The sequence below is a fragment of the Hipposideros armiger genome, unplaced genomic scaffold (genome assembly GCF_001890085.2).
Source record: "Hipposideros armiger isolate ML-2016 unplaced genomic scaffold, ASM189008v1 scaffold_187, whole genome shotgun sequence".
Classification (NCBI taxonomy): domain Eukaryota; kingdom Metazoa; phylum Chordata; class Mammalia; order Chiroptera; family Hipposideridae; genus Hipposideros; species Hipposideros armiger.
In genome coordinates, this window is record NW_017731537.1 from 2,428,934 (window position 1) to 2,445,821 (window position 16,888).

Below are 16,888 nucleotides of genomic sequence, written 5' to 3' on the forward strand. Positions count from 1 at the left end.
CTGGCCTCCCGTCTCCCTCAAATCCCTGGGTGGCTATGGTTAGCATGGAGAAAGCCAGGCCCTTCAAGCCACCCAATGCAGAGAACATTCTAGAGGAACTGACACTTCTTGCCCCATCAGGGACTTTTACAGCCTTTCTGGCTAGAGCTGAGTTAACTCCACAATCAGTTTCAAACCAGAGCCTGAGCTGATAGTTAAAGCACATCAATAAAAACTATCAAACAGCAGATGTCTCTAGGCCAAAGGTGACATGTGGCAATCCATCATGCTTATAGGGGCTCTTTTCCATAGGTAGGTAAGGGCAGAAAACGCCAGAGCTATCATCCCTTACTGTCAAGAAGCTTTGGCATTTCTTTGAGGTAACAAGACAAAATGCATTTATAGAAAAAGGTGAATGTACGTCGGTCCCAACAGCATAGGGGAAACCACGCATGAGCAAAGCTTCGAGCAAACCGAAGACCACAGGCCACACTTTCAGAAGAGCGATAGAAAAGCGATGCCTTGGGTCCCCAATACCGGGAAGCAGACCACATCTGCTCCACCCTAGGTGCTCATGCCATGCCAAGGACTGTGCCTGTACTGACGTGGTGGAGACAGGTACACCCCATGCTGGGTGAACGAGTCATGCCATCACCTAGAGCCACACGAAGCTGAGCCCTCCAGCCCTACAGGACCTGGGCTGAGCAGCACAGGACTCTGAACCCTGAGGACAGAGAAAGGAAGGGAGGTTGAGGAGAAGGTCATCCACATGGACTGGGTCTGAGGACCTCTGGAAGCTGGCGAGCCATCCTCCATTCTACCTGACAAAAGGGGATCACTTCGGTAATGAGGGGAAAAGTGAGTCTCACCGAGTCATCTGGTACCAAGTAACTGAAAAGAGTAAAAAGGAGTCAAGAGCCAGAAAAAGACTAAACAGAAAGGGTAATCGTCCACATCACACAAATATGAGACAAACAGGCAAAGGGAACAGAACAGATAATTTGCCAAATGAGAAATGTAAAGAAAACGAAAACAGTCCCATCACTAGTGACCAGAGAAACTACATTGAAAACTGGACACCATATTTTTCCATCAGATTGGTCAAAGTGAGAGCAAAAGACAGTGCCCAGTGCTGGTAAAGATAGAGAAATGGGCACCAACTCATTTTTTGGAGGTCAGGCTACCAAGGCATAGCAGTGTCGGAAACTTACTGGGCCAGCAGCCCCTCTGACGTGATGGCAGCCTGAGCAAATGGTGGCGAACATCACTGAGCACTGATTATAGGAGTTGAGGGACAGAAGTGAGAGTACATGAAATGAGAAAACCTAATAAGGGTTTTTGCATTTGACATGAAATGCATACAACCTTACGTAATCATTAAGACGATGATGTGGGAGTTTATTGTTTGATGTGGAAACAGGCCCGCAATAGAGTGAGTGAGAAGAACACCAGTGTGATCTGAAATTGAGCCCACATGTCCTTGAGGCTGGAAGCATCCGAGGTCCAGCTCTGCTCCTCAGACACAAGCCACAATCTCCCTGGATGGTGGCGTATGAGGTGACACTTAACTCTCTCACATTTGACCACATAAATTTGTTATGATCAAGATCCACACAGCTCTTTTTAAGTGATTTGGTCTGGACACTAGAGCAAGGAGGCTTTTACCACATTCACACGTGACCAACATGGTGTCTACGCAGGAAAAACCCATAAAATATTGCTCAGAGGGCAAAGCAAATAGATACGCAACGTAACAGGAAAGACAGGAGACCCTGTATAGGAAAAGAACCCCCTCTCCAGATCAGAACATCAGCGTTGTCTGAAGGCTATTTAGATTTTCTGTCTCCAAAGAATCTGCACCATTCCATAGCATACGTGAGCTTCTGGGCAGAGGAGCCTCAAAACCTTTACTCACACAGCGACCTCTCTTTGGAAGGATTCTTTGTAGAAAGAACCTGGACCACATTTCAGAAAGACTATGGCCATTTACTGGCTAACTGGGCCCCATGCGGAATAACACATGGCCAAAGGGCTCAAAGTGCCCACCCAGCCAGGCCTGCAGCACGGCCCTCGCTCTAATTTTAGGAATGAAAGAGATGAATGGAAATGTGAAAGTTGCTGCTGGGCTGACACCTCTTTAATACTTCCAGGTATTGGCATCTGCAGGGCCCGTGTTCTCACTGACATTCTATTAAAAATATACTAAATTAAAATCTAAAAGCTTATCTATTTCTCCCATGTGATACAATAAAGCTATTTTCATTTGAAAGGAGAAAAAGGTAGCAGGTAAACAGATGTACTTTTCCTGGGTGGCCCTCTGTAAAAATAAATATTAAAAATATTAATTACTAAACTGAAATTAAAGAAAAAAAAAAGGACAGTCACCCATAGTGAACTTGGACAGTACATTCTAGATCAGGCCTGGACTTCATTTTCAATGGCACCCACTGCCCTGACCCACAGGCCCCTCATGCTCACCTGGGATTTTCAGGTTCAGGTCACAGATGCTTCCAACAGTGGCCACAGATGGGGCCCGACTGGTACGAGTGATGCTCTCCTTGACTCTCCCCTCCCCGCTGATCTTCACGGTGAACGGGCTCCCTGCAAGAACCGAGAAGGCCTACGTGAGCAGCCCAGAGCCCCAGGCACAGCATTTACACAAAACCCAAAACGCTAGGCGGGGAGAGCAAAGGGGACCACACCTACCGGGCACATGCTCGTCAGCGAATTTGGTGGAGACGATGTAAACCCCAGGCACGGTGGGGAAGTAGGAGACCTTGCAGGTGCCATCCTCCAGGTCCTCTGTCTGGATGTCCACTTTGCTGGGGCCTTCCACTGCCAAGGATATGCCGCCATAACCTGCAACACAGTAACAGCTGTTGTAACAGCAACTCACTAGGAAAGGCACCCAATGCATGCGGAAAGGACATCTGACCCTGGAAATTCAAACTGCTATTTCCAGAGAGCAGAAAGAAAGTAACTGTGGCCCCTTTCAAGTAACCGAGTAACTTAAAAAAGTTAACTTGAAAGTAACTGAGAACCCCGGGCAGAGGAGCAGGTTGAATCGTATAGTGGACTAACGTGCAGAACGTGGCTTTCTTTGACCACAGAACCTTTTTCTCAAGGATGTCTACTACTATCCCAGGGGTCAGCTGCCCTGCAGAACCCACTGGGGAAGACACTCTGCCCACATGCCTCCAAGAACAGCATGCACTGCCTTGCAGGTTTATTGCCAGCCACAGGCCTAAAAATTTGAGTATTTAAGCTGCCTTGGGTGTCTCACCCGGGGATCACTAAGACAGCAGACCTCAAGGCTTCACAACATGAGGAAGCAACAGGGAGCATCAACTCATCAGAACCAGAAATTCTCCAACCCTCTCCCCTGGGACTATGACTCTGTCTAGAAGTCACTAACATGGCCACAACTCAAGAAGGCAGAAGATGAAGACACGAGGATGTGGCATAGTTTGGAGAGGCCCAGCCTAATTCAAACCATCTCAAAGAGGAACCAGGAAGAGCCCTCATTTCCATGAAAGCACTATGAGCAGAACACGATCGTGGCCAGCTGGCCCAACATTCTTGGCTTAGGATGCGTCCAGGAGACCCTGGGGAGCTGAGAACAATGGTGGGAGGATAGATAACGAAAGAGAGATCTCTGAGTTGTAGTGGCTCTGGGTTCAAGTGCCACAAGCAGACAGGCTGCTCATCCCTCAGTTTCTTCATCTAGAAAACAAAGATAATCCCCACTTTACCAGTGGGCGTGGGGTAATGATAATGCAGGTATAAGGACCAACAGCTCAGAAAGAAAAGGGAGTGTGTAAGATGAAGAAATGAAGCCTGAGCAAAAAGCGGCCAATTCTTGTAGCTCCGAGCATTCCCCCGTGGCCGCTGGGGCCACCCCCACAGACCTGCATCCCTCGTGTCCACGATGAATTCAGACATCTCAAAAGTCCGGCCTTCTGACAGGCCACGGCCATAGACTTTGGCTCTACGGGCGTCCCCGATCTCGGACTGGACCACCATGATGGAGACGGGGCTGTTGGCCACGTGGTTGCCGTTCTTCTTGATGCTGACCAGGTGTTCGCCCACCTCCCGAGGAATGAAGGAGATGCCTGGACCAGGGCACAGATTGGGGTAAGGTGGGAGGAAAGAGAATGAGGAGAGGAACCAGAAGGGAGACACATACGGAAATATGACTTCCCTCCTGACTTTCCAGCAACCCAGAGTATCCACGAGGGTAGTCACCTTGTGACACAGAAATACACTTGGACTTTTATCACGTGTGTAACCCAGCAGGTTTATCACATTGCACTCCGATGTGTTACCCATTTCCCAGGAAAGGACTGAAGGAAACCCCATCTCCCACCCAAGGTGTCCCAGCTCCAGCCAGGAAGGCAGCCTGGACTCACCGATGTGATTGTTGGGCAGCCTCTTCAGAAGACAGGGCTCGTCACGGCCGGATGGGGCCTTAATGCTGGCCGTCAGGGTGCTGAGGTCAGTCTCACTGATGTCAAGCAGGAAGTCAGCGGCAGAGCCCAGCTTCACCTGAGAGCACCGTCTGCTGTCGTCTAGGAAACAACCCCCCAACACAGCTCCCATTACATCTGGTCACTCGGCTCTCCGGAGCCCTCACACTACCCAAAGTTTAGTGAACAAACATGCTTCAGGCAGTGAATGGACCTAACCAACAATGAATGATTTCTACTTATGCCTAGTTAAGGGGAAGACTAGTGGCTGGCATGAACTGGAGTCTTAAGTTTTCACAGAACACTTTTTAAAGGAATCTGCCAGTGGAAGGCACCAGCCACCTGCCTGCCATCCCCTTGGGCATTTCTCAGGTAAACTTTCATCGCGTTCCACACACGACTGCTGGCTGTTCACAGACAGGTCTAAACACCTCAGAGGCAAGAACCTCGTCTTAGGCATCTTCTTTATAACTCACTGAGAGTGTGATCCAAACACAGTGAGCACAAGAGAGGTTAGCAGCAGGGCTTTGAATCAGATAGCCTCAATCTGAATCCCAGAATACACACATGTGAACGTGGCTAAGCCACTGTTTCTTTAAGCATCAGTTTTCCCACCTATAAAATGGAGATAAAGTCTATCTACTAGTGATGCTGAAGGGCATCTCTGAGCTTATGGATTCATGGATTCATGCAATAAGTATTATTTAAATGCCTCTATCTGAGGCCCTGCTATTTGCACGTGGGAGTCAGACAGGCACAAAATAAGTGCACTCCAAATGGTGTGCTTGCCTTTTCCCTGGATTATCAGCTAAGGGAGGAATTTAGCCCTTCCAAAGTTGGTCTTGCATTCCCAGTTCCTTCCAAATGAGTCTCTGTGAAACCTGAACTCAAACAGATGACTAGCCTGCTGCCCCTGGTCTGCTGAAGAGATAAGCTGATGGGGAGAGAAGCCATACCCATCACTGGGAAGTCCCAGCAAGCCAGGCAACCCCACCTGTGATCTTGGCTGTGAAAGGGCTGCCAGGGATGTGCTTGTCATTGTACTTGACCAGAATGCTGTAGTCGCCTGGCAGGGTGGGCAGGTAGGTCACTGTGCATGTCCCATCTTTGTTGTCAATGCAGCTGATTTCGGCCTTTGAGGGCCCCTCAATAGCCAAGTCGAGGCCACCTGTGAATGGTAGCAGGAAGGGAGGGCCATCAGGGAGTGTTTCCTTGTTTCCACAGGAACAACAACTCACCCAGGGCAGCCCTGAGTCTGGGAACATCAATCTGACACAAGTCATGTGAGCCATGGGCAAAGGGCGTAAGGTCAGAACAAAGCGATGATGTACGTGGTGGAAGTGCCCACTAGAAAGGCACTCCCCCATCTGAATTCTTCACTCCAAGGAACCCTGAAGTTCTCTCTACTCTTCCAGATGTGTGGGACGAGAAAGGGATGGAGCCCTGTACACCAGCCACACACACAGAAGGAGTGTCACACAGACTATCACTGTTGGTCAGGCACTAGATGCCACTGTGGAAATGCCATCAGAATCCCAAAAGCTCCATGGAGACAATGGGCATGCACATAGAGCTTTATCTAGAATGGGCCACTAAATACCTCATGTGGTCCCATGGATACAAGTATATATGCAAAAGGAACAAAAACAAAACGATCATCAACCAAAACATACTTAAATTTTAGGCAAGTCACATGAAACATTTCACAGCATGAATTTGATTTCCATCAGAACCCAAAGAACTTCAAAAATTCCTGTTTTGGGTAGAAGACAGAGCAGCTATATGTAAGGCATTTCTATGAGACAGAAGATAAGACAAGTACTACCATCCTACAGTTTTATTTTTAAAAGCTGCCCTGGAATTGTGTCCACATAGCTCTCCAATGGAAACCTGAAAGCATATAACCACATAAATGACTCAGTACCTTCTCCTGCATCCTCCGTGACGATGGTGAAGGTGGCGGTTTTGTTGGCCACTCCATACACCAGGCCTGGACCGTATGCAGAAACGCTCCCACTGTTGGGGTAGTTCACGTAGAACTGGAGCGGGCTTTCTGGGTTTGCAAGGAACACAAACAAAACTGGGAGTCACTGAGGGGGGAATGCATACCTTGGACCGCCAGTGTCTTAACATTCCCCTAACAGCAAACTGATGTGGTGTCTCCTACACAGAGGCAGAAGGCAAAAATGAGACTATGATGGAACTCACCATCCTATGACATCCTGGGCTAAAGCAGGAAAGTCCAGCTCAACTTGACTAATAAGGAGGAAAAAGCTGACCGTGTGAACAAATGACTCACTCACTATAAGAGGGAACACGGATGGAAAGGTCCTTTGTGAGGCCATTTGCCTGTGCCCTTTAAAATGTAAAGCCATACAAGCCCACCCCACACTGTGAGAATTTATCCCACAGTGATCCTCCCTACCCACTCCCACTCCCACTCCCAGCTCTATGCAAGCACTTCCATTTCCACAGTGGTCAGATGAAAATTAGGAAAAGTCCCATGTCCAACAATAGGGGATTGATTAAATAAACACTGTTCTACTCTTGGGTCATTAAAAAGAAAAAGGAAGATCTATGTGTACTAACTTGAGAGATTATCTATAATGTGTTGCATTAAAAAGAGAAAAAGGCAAATTGCTACATAATATTAACATCATTATCTCATTCCTTTAAAAGCAAAATAAAACAGGGGTGGCCGGTTAGTTCAGTTGGTTAGTCGCAGTGCGTATAACACCAAAGTTGCCGGTTCGATCCCCACATGAGCCACTGAGATGCGCTCTCCACAACTAGATTGAAACAATTGCTTGACTTGGGAGCTGATGGGTCCTGGAAAAACACACTGTTCCCCAATAAAATTTTTTAAAAACAAAACAAAATTGTACGCATGTTTGTAGATGCGGAGAGAAGCAACTGAAAAGATACACACACCAGCAAATAGGAGGGAAATGGGAGAAAGACAATTTTTACTTTCTCTGTATCTTCATCTTCATAGTATTTAAATAGAAGCAAACAATACATTTTTGCTTTGAACAAATATAATGCTCACACATACACATAAACTAGAGCAAACATCAAACTAGGAGAAATATTTGCTCCTATCACAAACGGCTAACCTCTCCAGTATTTAAATTGCTCTCAGAAACTGATATGACAAAGGCCAATAATCAAATAGAAAAACTGGGCCAAGGATACAAATGTTCAGTTCTCAGGGAAAGATACGCAAATACTCGTAGTACTTAAACATATAGAAAATTGCCCCATCTCAAGCATAAGAGCAATACAAATAAAGCAACACTAAGATACTGTTCCCCCCCCCCCCCCCCCCCCCGCTATCAGTTTGGCAAAGATCCAAAAGTTTGATAGCCTATTCCACTGGCAAAGTTGTGGAAAAGCAGGTGCTCTCCTACATTGCTGGTGAGTGTGTGAATTGGAAGAGCCCTGATAAAGGCAATTTGTCACATCTAGCAAAATGACAGATGCCTGTACCTGTGCCTAGCAAGTCCTCCCCTGGGAACTAAATCTCACAGATACACCTTCGCAAGTGTGATATGATAGATGTAAAAGGCTATTCACTGCAGCACGACTAATGATAGCAAAACATGGGAAAAAACTATTCTCCAACGGGGGCAACGGTTAAATATGTAAGGGTTCACCCAAATGGTAGGGCACCCCCAAGATGCTCTGTTATTCAGGTGTGCAAAGCTCTCCTGCATGAACTGTTAGACAAAAAGGACAAGGACTGAATAACGTGTCAGGGATGCTACTGTTTATGGAAAATATGGGGAAGGATTAAAAATCTGTATTCCCATTTGCTTGTAGAGTCTTAAAAATATTCTGAAATCCAACATAAAATACTAACAGTTTGGTTCAAGGAGAGGGCAGATAGGAATTACGGGTGGGAAAGAAACCTTTCTCCACATCATTCTAAAACTCTGTGTATGCTGCCTACTCAAAGTATTAAATTAAAAAATAATTTTTTTAATTTAAAAAGAGAACAAGAATATTTTCTGTTTTTTAAAAAAGAGCAAGAATAACACACTCTGCTGCTTGATGGACATGAACCTTGAGTTGGCTTTCCTCGTCAAGAGCAGTGTGACAATAAGGCAGCTTATACTCTTCTCACAACCTCTGCTCCTACCACAAACCCCCACACCATGTAGGGTTCTGCAGGCCAGCCTGGAAAGTCCCTCAATGAGCCTCGCATTTTCCTCCCAGATCACACTTTGGCCACACTTGGCATAGTGACAAAGACAGGCAATCACGGACCTAAGGGCTCGCACTCCGACCCAGGATGCATATCTGCATCATCCCTCTGGAAATTAGCTGCATCTGCTGGGGTCACAGGCTGTCTGGTTTCACAGAAATGCCAATGCCACATTCCCAAACCCGCCGCTGAGAACTGTTTCCCACACAGCAGTTGACTGAACCTCGGCAAACCTCCCGGAAGTTCAGGCTCCTGAATCGTGAAGTCCTGCGTGCGGGGACGTGCCAGCCAAGGCGCTGAGCCCAACTCACCGGGGATGTGGCTGCCCATGTATTTAATGTGCATCTCATGGAGCCCGACCTCAGTGGGGGCGTATCTGACGGTGACCGTGCCGTCCTTGTTGTCCACAATCTCAGGCGTGGCCGTCTTCCCAGAAGGCATGTGGACCTCTCCTATTAGAGCACAGAGAGACAGGGCAATGAGCCCACCAGTGACTTTCCCCAGAGAAGCTGAGTATGAAGGCACAGGTGGCCTTCAAAATAAAGGTCTTCAGATCCAAGCACACGCCCTGCTGCCTAAAACATCCCAGTTCCACAGTGGGAAAACAGACTCATATCTGCCTTTATTTTGTTCCCTTTGGCTCCCACAAAATGCAGCAAGCAACTCCTAAGTAAAGAATTTTCTACTTTGTACTGACAAATTACAAGCTGAAGCAGGGTTTGAGAAGACCACAAGAAGAGGATTAATCGAGCATCAACTCAAAGAGAAGCAGGCATTAAAAAGAGGCAGCAGAGAAAGTAACACTGGTACAACAGACCTCGGTGCCAATATCATATCAGGAAAAGTGGAAGAATAAGAGAAGGTGGGGGAAAAAGGCGGAACAGGGCCCCGACAGTTAAGAGTAGTTCTTAACCTGGAGAGAACCCCGGCTCTCTCCAGGAGGTAATGAAAGTTATAAAGGAGCCGCCTCTTTAGAGACACACACAGGTACACAGAACATTCTGCAATCCCAGGGACTCAAGGACCAACCCCTAGAGCAAGAACCAGGGATGCTGGGATCGTGACCGCAGGTCTAGGGGACAGACAGGTGAAACCACCTCCTGGCACCATTCTGGAGAGCTAGTGCAGCAAGTGAGAATGAGATGGCTTTCACAACAGCACTTACCAGTGATTTCTCCTTTCCTGACTGCGAACGGGATGACCAAGTCAAAAGGTTTAAACCCCAGGCCATTCATGTCACTCACTGGGACATAGGCCTCTTCAGTGACCTAAAAACAGGAAGCAGCGGTCACTGGGTAAAGTGGACAACAGCGTGGGCTAGTGAAGCTATGGAGGGCAGAGCAACTGGGAATTTTGCAAGCCAGTGCAGCTAGGATTTGGACATGCGGTTGCCCCTGTGGTATGGGGCTTTGTCTAACTGACCCTGGGGCCAGAGCAGAACCTGAGGGACTGGAGAAGTCATGTGACCAATTGCTAAAAATCACTAGGCAGTTTGCTTGTAAAATTCCCAGCAGTGCCCACAGGAAAATGGAAAAGTGAGAGACAGAAATGTCTGTGAGTCCCAAGAGGCTCCATCTGGAAAGGTTTAGTGGCTTGTGGCCTGGAAAAGAAGGTGTGTTTTAAGTGGCAGAAAGTAGCAGTGGATGGCTTTCCCCCTGAACAGAAACCAAATGTGCAAAAGTGGTGGCTTTGCGAGTCAGCAGGAGGGCTGAAGACAGCTGTCCATCTTTCTCTTTAAACGCAGAGACAAGCTGCACCGAGTGTGATCACACACGATGGCTGGTGATTCGTGGAGCGTGTACGATGACATGGGTGGGTCTCATTACAGAGAAAGCGAGGATCATTGTGATGGACTGATCGGTGGGGACAAACCAATGACCAGGACACCGAGAGGGCTTAAGCAATCCCCAGAAGCAGGCTGTAGCTTTTCTGAAATGAAGTCTGAGTAAACACAGAAATGCAAAAAGGAAAAAAAAAATAAAAAGTGTACCCAGGGCCTGAATCCAGGGGGACATGCATTTACCGGAGCCTCCTCCACAGCCGTGACTTCCCCATCCGTGGCCTGGTTGGTGGCAAATGAAGGTTAGTAGGGAATAACATTGGAGGGACATTGTTACTCAGTAGATTCTACCACCTGAGGGCTGCTTGCTCCCCATCTGCTCCATCTTGCACAGCAGAGAGCCTACCTTCTTCCTACCCTTGGGCAGGAAGCAAGTTGGCGCCCTTTTCTTGAATGTCAAATCCACATGCCCTTTGAACCCACAACCCCACTTCTAGAAAACAGGTCGATAGAAATACTAGCAGGAAAGTCCATAGGTGAGTGATGTATGCAAGGGTTTTACTGGAGCCTTTTGTGGTCATGAAAACCTGAAGCAACTTAAATGTCCATCTGTGAGGGAGTCAGCTGAGTCAATTACGTAAGTCTGTGCAGTGAAACATTGTGCAGCCACTCTGAAGATGCAGACACGTCTGATGAACTGATAAGCAAGGCTATCTGGGGCCCAGGGAAGGAAAAAAGCACGTTGCAAAGTTATGTGGATGGTGTGGTCCCAGGCACAAAAGTGATGTTTGTTACGCAAACAGGGGAAAGCTAACGCTAGTCACCTCGGCAGCATGAAACAGGGAAAGTGGTCTCTTGTTCCTTGCAATGTTTTAAAAGTCTTCATAAATTCTTTTTTTTTTTTTTAAATCATAGACTTCATGTTCCTAATCCACCTGTCCTGATGAGAGGAGCTTTCTCTTCTACCAAAATAAACAAGAGTCGGAAGGCCTCCCCTATGGAGGAAGGCCTACGTGTCCACACTGACTCCTTTTAGTGTTATTTTGTCATCTGAAGAAAGGGGGCGTCACTTACAAAGGCAACTTTGTGAGCTTGGACATTTGGAACAGCCCGATCGCCCCCTTGAAGGGCCCTCTCCAACTGGCGTCACTCAGGAACTGGGAAGGTCTTTCAATGGCTACGCTATGGCCTTTGATCCAGGATTTCTCAACAAAGACAAGCAAATAAACCGCTAGATCCGTGACTTCCTGTGCATGTCTTCTGTGTGATGTATTTAACTGAACCAGCCTGCTGGGTCTTCTGGAGATATTTGCTACAAAGGCAGTACTGGGCGTTCATGACCTTTTGGACCTAAGACTGTAGAGAGAGGCAGGGAATCTACCCATAAGAAGCCAATGAACAGAAAGTCAGTCCATCTAGGTAAGGCTAAGACCCAAACCTGGGACTGTGGGTGATGCTCCCTTTCTGCGGTCAGCAGTGGTTAGGGGGCAGTGTGCCTACATACAGTATTCTTGCTTTGTGTACATTCCAGGGTCAAAGAGTCATTTATTCCTAATGAGTTTGATGGCCTCCACATCAGGTCTCTGGCTCATCTGCTAAAATGATCCTTGAAATTTTCACACTAATTTTCTCCCTCAGACCCACCTAACATGGCCGGTTACCCCCAGCTCATTGCATCAGCAAGGGCTGTGATCTCTACCCAGAAGCTGTTCTTCCATCCTACCCAATTCTAACCAACCACATGAAACCCACTATGGGCTAAGCACAGGTTCTTAAAAAAAACTACAACTGGGATCCTTCTCTGTAAATAAGAAGGACACCAACTTTCTAACTGCATTTCTTTCTGCCCTGAAAGAGAAAAATACTCCCAAATGAGCATTGTCAAAAATTGACAAGTGTTTACATCCTTGAGACATAAAAGGGCCTCCAGACCTCTGGCACGTTTACAGATAAACAAATGTCTATGGAAAGGAAAAAGGAGCTACAACAGATTATAGACTGTTTGGAAGACAGACTTGAGCTTCTGTTTGGAATGGAGTCCTCACACCCTTCTCTGTCGCTGCATAGAGTGTAATCATTAGAAGGGGCTTTGAAGGCTGTTCACAGATCACTGAGGCCTATGAACTCTGTGGTCAAGTGCGGCGGCTGCCTGGGCATCACCAGCTGAGGACCACACAGTTTGGTGGCTGTCTAGAGCAGGCACTTTGGGCTCAGCAGACTTGAGTCTAATCCCTGCTTCTACACTTGTAAAAGGGCCAACAGTGCTTGTTTTGAGGGCTAAATGAGGGAACGCTCATAAGGTTTCTAACCCTTTTCCTGGCTGAAGAACCTTACTAATCAGAGGAAGATCTAAAAGTCACTCAGATTGAAAATTAAAGAGCTGAGTCATTCTCTGGCCCAGAGGTGTATGTAATGGTTTCCCTTTTTTCCAGCTGTTCCTAGTTTCCAAAGACAAGCTATTTCCCCTCCTATGCAAAGTTTGAAGCTTTACAAAACACAACTGGAGGTACTTTGAGTCACAGGATATCAGAGTCAGGTCTTCAGACAACACAGCATCAGGAACCCTTCTCCTCCAGGCCATGGACATGGGGCAGGAGGGAGGACTAGCAGAATAAAAAATTGTAATGTTTTCCTTAGAAACAATTTTTGTCTAAGTGTGTCTTTCTGAACTGTGCTTAGGCCAGGACATTGCTTAAGACCCTTAACATGATGGATACTTTGGTGGCAGATAAAATTCCCTAAAAAGTCTTAGAGCCAAAGGGTCTCCGGGATTCTAGAGCATCCTCTAGGACTGACAAGGTCATGACTGCTTAAGAAAAAAATTTTTTAAGAAAAAAATAATAGAGAGAGAGATGGGGATGTTTTAGCCAGGGTTTAACAAATGGCAGCTGTTATAGTTCCTGTTAATAACAGCATGCTTTAGAGAAGGAATTTTCCTTACCATGACAGTGAAGGGGCTGTTGGGAATGTCGACGCCACCAAAGCGCACGTAGATTACATAGGCGCCTGGCTTGGCGGCCGTGTAGAAAATGTCATAGGTGCCATCCTCGTTCTCGATAACATCAGCCTCTGCCTCAGTGCCGTCTGGGGTCAGAACTGTGCAGGTCACTTTCCCCTTCCCTGCGGTCTTGGCGTCAACCACAAAGCCCACTTCCTCCCCGGTTTTCACAGTGGAAGCAATTCCAGGACCTGGAGAAGAGAATGGAAGCTTTAGCTGTGGACAGTGACTCTGGAGGCCTAAGAAAAAATCACATACATTCGTGTTGTCTGTATCTATCAATGTTAGACCTTCAACTGCCGCCACACACAGGGATGTCCCAGCGATTACCCGGAGAAGGTGCGGTCTAAAGGAGCATTTCATCTATTACTTACTATATAAGGAATCTGTGAGCTGTGTGTGTCAGTGAAATGTTAGATCTGGTTTATCACCGTTCAAGAGTATAAGGATGAAAGTCAACTTTCATCAACAAACAACATATTGGGCGTCTTCTTAAGTGTCAGGTACACACAAAGGTGAGCAAAACACTGTCTCTGCTCTCAAGATGCTTATAATCTAATAGGGCAGATGGATGCAGGCTGGGCATCAAGAATGATAGCTCAACCTGCTGTAGAAATGCTGAGGGGGGCAAAGTTACAGAAAAAAAAAATCATCAGCTCTTCTTCAGAGAAGTGTCTACAGTATATTCACTTAAAACTTCTAAGACTAGGGGCCGGCCGAGTGGCTCAGTTGGTTAAGAGCTCGCTGAAGAGTGCAATCTCTGAGCAACTAGCGGTTCGATTCCCGGGCTGAGCTGCCGCTGAGCTACCAACAGGTGGCAGGATGGCGCAGCTAAAAAATAAATAAATACAATACAATACAATAATAAATAAAAAATAATAAAAAGATTTTGGGCTGGCTGAGTGGCTCATTGGTTAAGAGTTGGCTTGGGACACCAGCTCTGAGCAGCAGGGCCCCTATTCGGATCCCACATGAGGGCCAGTGATGCTGCACCCTCTAAAGCTAAGATGGTAAACAATGGCTCGACCTGGAGCTGGGCTGCCGTGAGTTGCCGGCAACAGCGTAGGCTGCAGTGGGGCTGGCCAGCAGCTGGCGTGAGCTGCCGTGAGGCGCCGACCAATGGCCGGCAAGCGACTGCCTCACCCAGGAAGAGCGCAATGATAATACCAACATGGGCCAGTGACGCGATGTCCTCCACAACTGGAATGAGGAGCAAAGGGACAGCAGCTTGTCTGTTCCCCTTCCTCGATTCCCCAACACTGTTACCCTCCCCCAATTCCCCAGCAGAATCTTAAAAAAACAAACAAAAAAACAAAGCTCTAAGAGTTTATATCCCAGAGTTTCCATATTGACAGAGGGCATTCTCAGGAAAGGGGAAATGGCTGAATTCTGAAGGATGGGTGCTTTTGGCTAGGGGAGACGTACAACCTCTGTCCCTAAACAATGACCAGTCTGTCTCTCTCTGACTTGTGGTACCCCTTTACACAGGATCCACACAACATTGGGGAGTATAGAAAAATCTAAACTAAAGCACACTGGCAAAAAAAAAAAAAAAAAAAGACAAGGTGTGTAGAAGCAACAGGGAGTGATAAGAGCATGTTGTTCAGTCATGAGTAGTAGAGGGAAGACTGAAGCCAGCCTGTGGAAAGCCTTGAATGACAGACTGAGAGGTGTGGCCTATAGGAGACTCCACACTGAGCAGTTATCTGCTCAGGATTCTGCCTGAGTGAGAGGAGGGAACAGGGCCTGGAAAGCAAGGAGGAAGTCCCCACCCAATAGTAACATGCCCTTTGGTTAGCAAAGGCCATTCAGTTGTCCCTAGCATAGCATATGCTCAGGAGGTGGCAGATCAGCCAGTGTTTCAAAAGTTACCAAATTTTGCAGCGGGTGAGCTAAAACGGGCCAAGATAAGCAATTTATAAGCTTGCCCTGAAAGCCAAAAGATTTTCTCCATTCAAAACAAGACAAGATATGAGAGAAATAGAACACATCCAGGGTGGGACCTATGTTTAATTTTATTTAAGGAGGCGCAAATCTGTTTCATTTCAGAGATGGGGATTCATGTTTTGCAATCTGCTTGAAGCAGCATCAGAGTCACAAGAGCTGTCCTTAGAAAGTGGAGGGCCTGTGCTATTTAAATCATCATGCCTTAGAAATGGAAGGAACTGTGATACCCAAATATTCCTGGAAAATTCCTGAGAGACTTAGGAAGTGTTGAGGAAAAAGCCAGATCCCTGAATGTATTGCTGTCATGCTGGCCTAACGTGATCTTGAATAACTAAACCATCTATTCATGCAAGGCATAAATTTGCTGCTTTTCATGGGAGCTACTATCACAGTTGAGATCTCAACAAAGGCGCCCACTTCAAAAGTAATCCAATAATGGCTTCCATGTGCCTGGCACTGTGCTAAGCATTTTTCATGCCTGACCTCATCTAATCTTTGCAATAACCCTGTGACACAGTCTGATCCTGAGAAGAGCTTCTTGAATTTAAATATTCTCAAAAAGATCTTGAATCTCAGTCTGACTGATACTCAGAGGGATTGAGCATCTTGATAAGCTACTTAATACTGTGTGATCAGGGTTAGGCCCTGGCTTTCTGACTCCAAAGCTCATGCTCTTGACCTTGACCTGCACTCACCCGTGGCCAGGCACTTGCTAGCATCACCCGTCTGTGTGGCCCGGATGCGGTAGGGAGAGAACGGGATGTTATCCCCGCCATAGGTGACCCCAATCATGTAGCGTCCAGTCTTGTCAGGGATGTAGGTGACGGCATACGTGCCATCTTTATTGTCCTGGACAATGGCTCTTTTGGGTTTTCCCTCTTGGTCCTGTGGATCAGAGAAAAGTTATTTGGGATATTGTCACCAAGATGTAGAAACAACTCATGGAAAACCTTGACACATTTTGCTCATTAATTAGTGCCTCTAGCAGGAGAAGACAGAATTACTGGCTTAATACAATTTAGTGTTTTTGGTGGGAAGAGGAGAGGGTCACAGATCCCTTTAACACAGTGATAGATATGGTCAATTTTTAGTAATTTTTCTGTCAAGCGAACAAATAGTGTTTTAGCTCAAAAATCCATTGATGTGTAGGAAGGCCAGGGAGCAGAGGTTCCTGCTTGCACACGTTCACTCTCCCTTCTCTCTTCAGTAACAGGAGGCTAATTTTTAGCTAGGTGCATTGCTCCCAGAATACAAGACTCCACTTCCTAGCATCCTTTGCCACTAGGTATGGCCATGTGACTTGTGACAAATTCCTGGCAAATTAAAAGGGAGTGGAAGTCTTTTGAGGAACTTATAATAGGGCTGTTTAAGAGAGCTGACTGAGTTGGAAGGCCCTGATTTTCCCATCTGCCTTTCTTCCTCCTATGGTGTACCACGTGGATGAGAAGGCCAGAGCACCAGGAGCCTCATGGCCCAAGAGGAGACCTTAAGGACAGATGCCACACACTGGG

General features: G+C 46.9%; 1 protein-coding gene across 5 annotated transcripts in view; it reads right to left on the reverse strand.

Moving 5' to 3' along the window:
- FLNB (filamin B) overlaps positions 1-16,888 on the reverse strand; it is a 134,811-nt gene that overhangs the window by 16,015 nt on the left and 101,908 nt on the right. For 2 of the 5 annotated variants that reach the window (XM_019652806.1, XM_019652804.1), the window contains 11 exons: positions 16,073-16,262; positions 13,374-13,621; positions 10,643-10,714; positions 9,818-9,920; positions 8,964-9,104; positions 6,370-6,498; positions 5,440-5,613; positions 4,389-4,547; positions 3,888-4,091; positions 2,686-2,838; positions 2,458-2,580 (listed from right to left, as the gene is read on the reverse strand). In XM_019652806.1, coding sequence (XP_019508351.1) covers positions 2,458-2,580; positions 2,686-2,838; positions 3,888-4,091; positions 4,389-4,547; positions 5,440-5,613; positions 6,370-6,498; positions 8,964-9,104; positions 9,818-9,920; positions 10,643-10,714; positions 13,374-13,621; positions 16,073-16,262 — 1,696 coding nt within the window. Of the gene's footprint in view, positions 1-634; positions 704-2,457; positions 2,581-2,685; positions 2,839-3,887; positions 4,092-4,388; positions 4,548-5,439; positions 5,614-6,369; positions 6,499-8,963; positions 9,105-9,817; positions 9,921-10,642; positions 10,715-13,373; positions 13,622-16,072; positions 16,263-16,888 lie in introns of all 5 variants that reach the window. The other 3 variants (XM_019652807.1, XM_019652805.1, XM_019652809.1) reach the window with 2 other exon arrangements.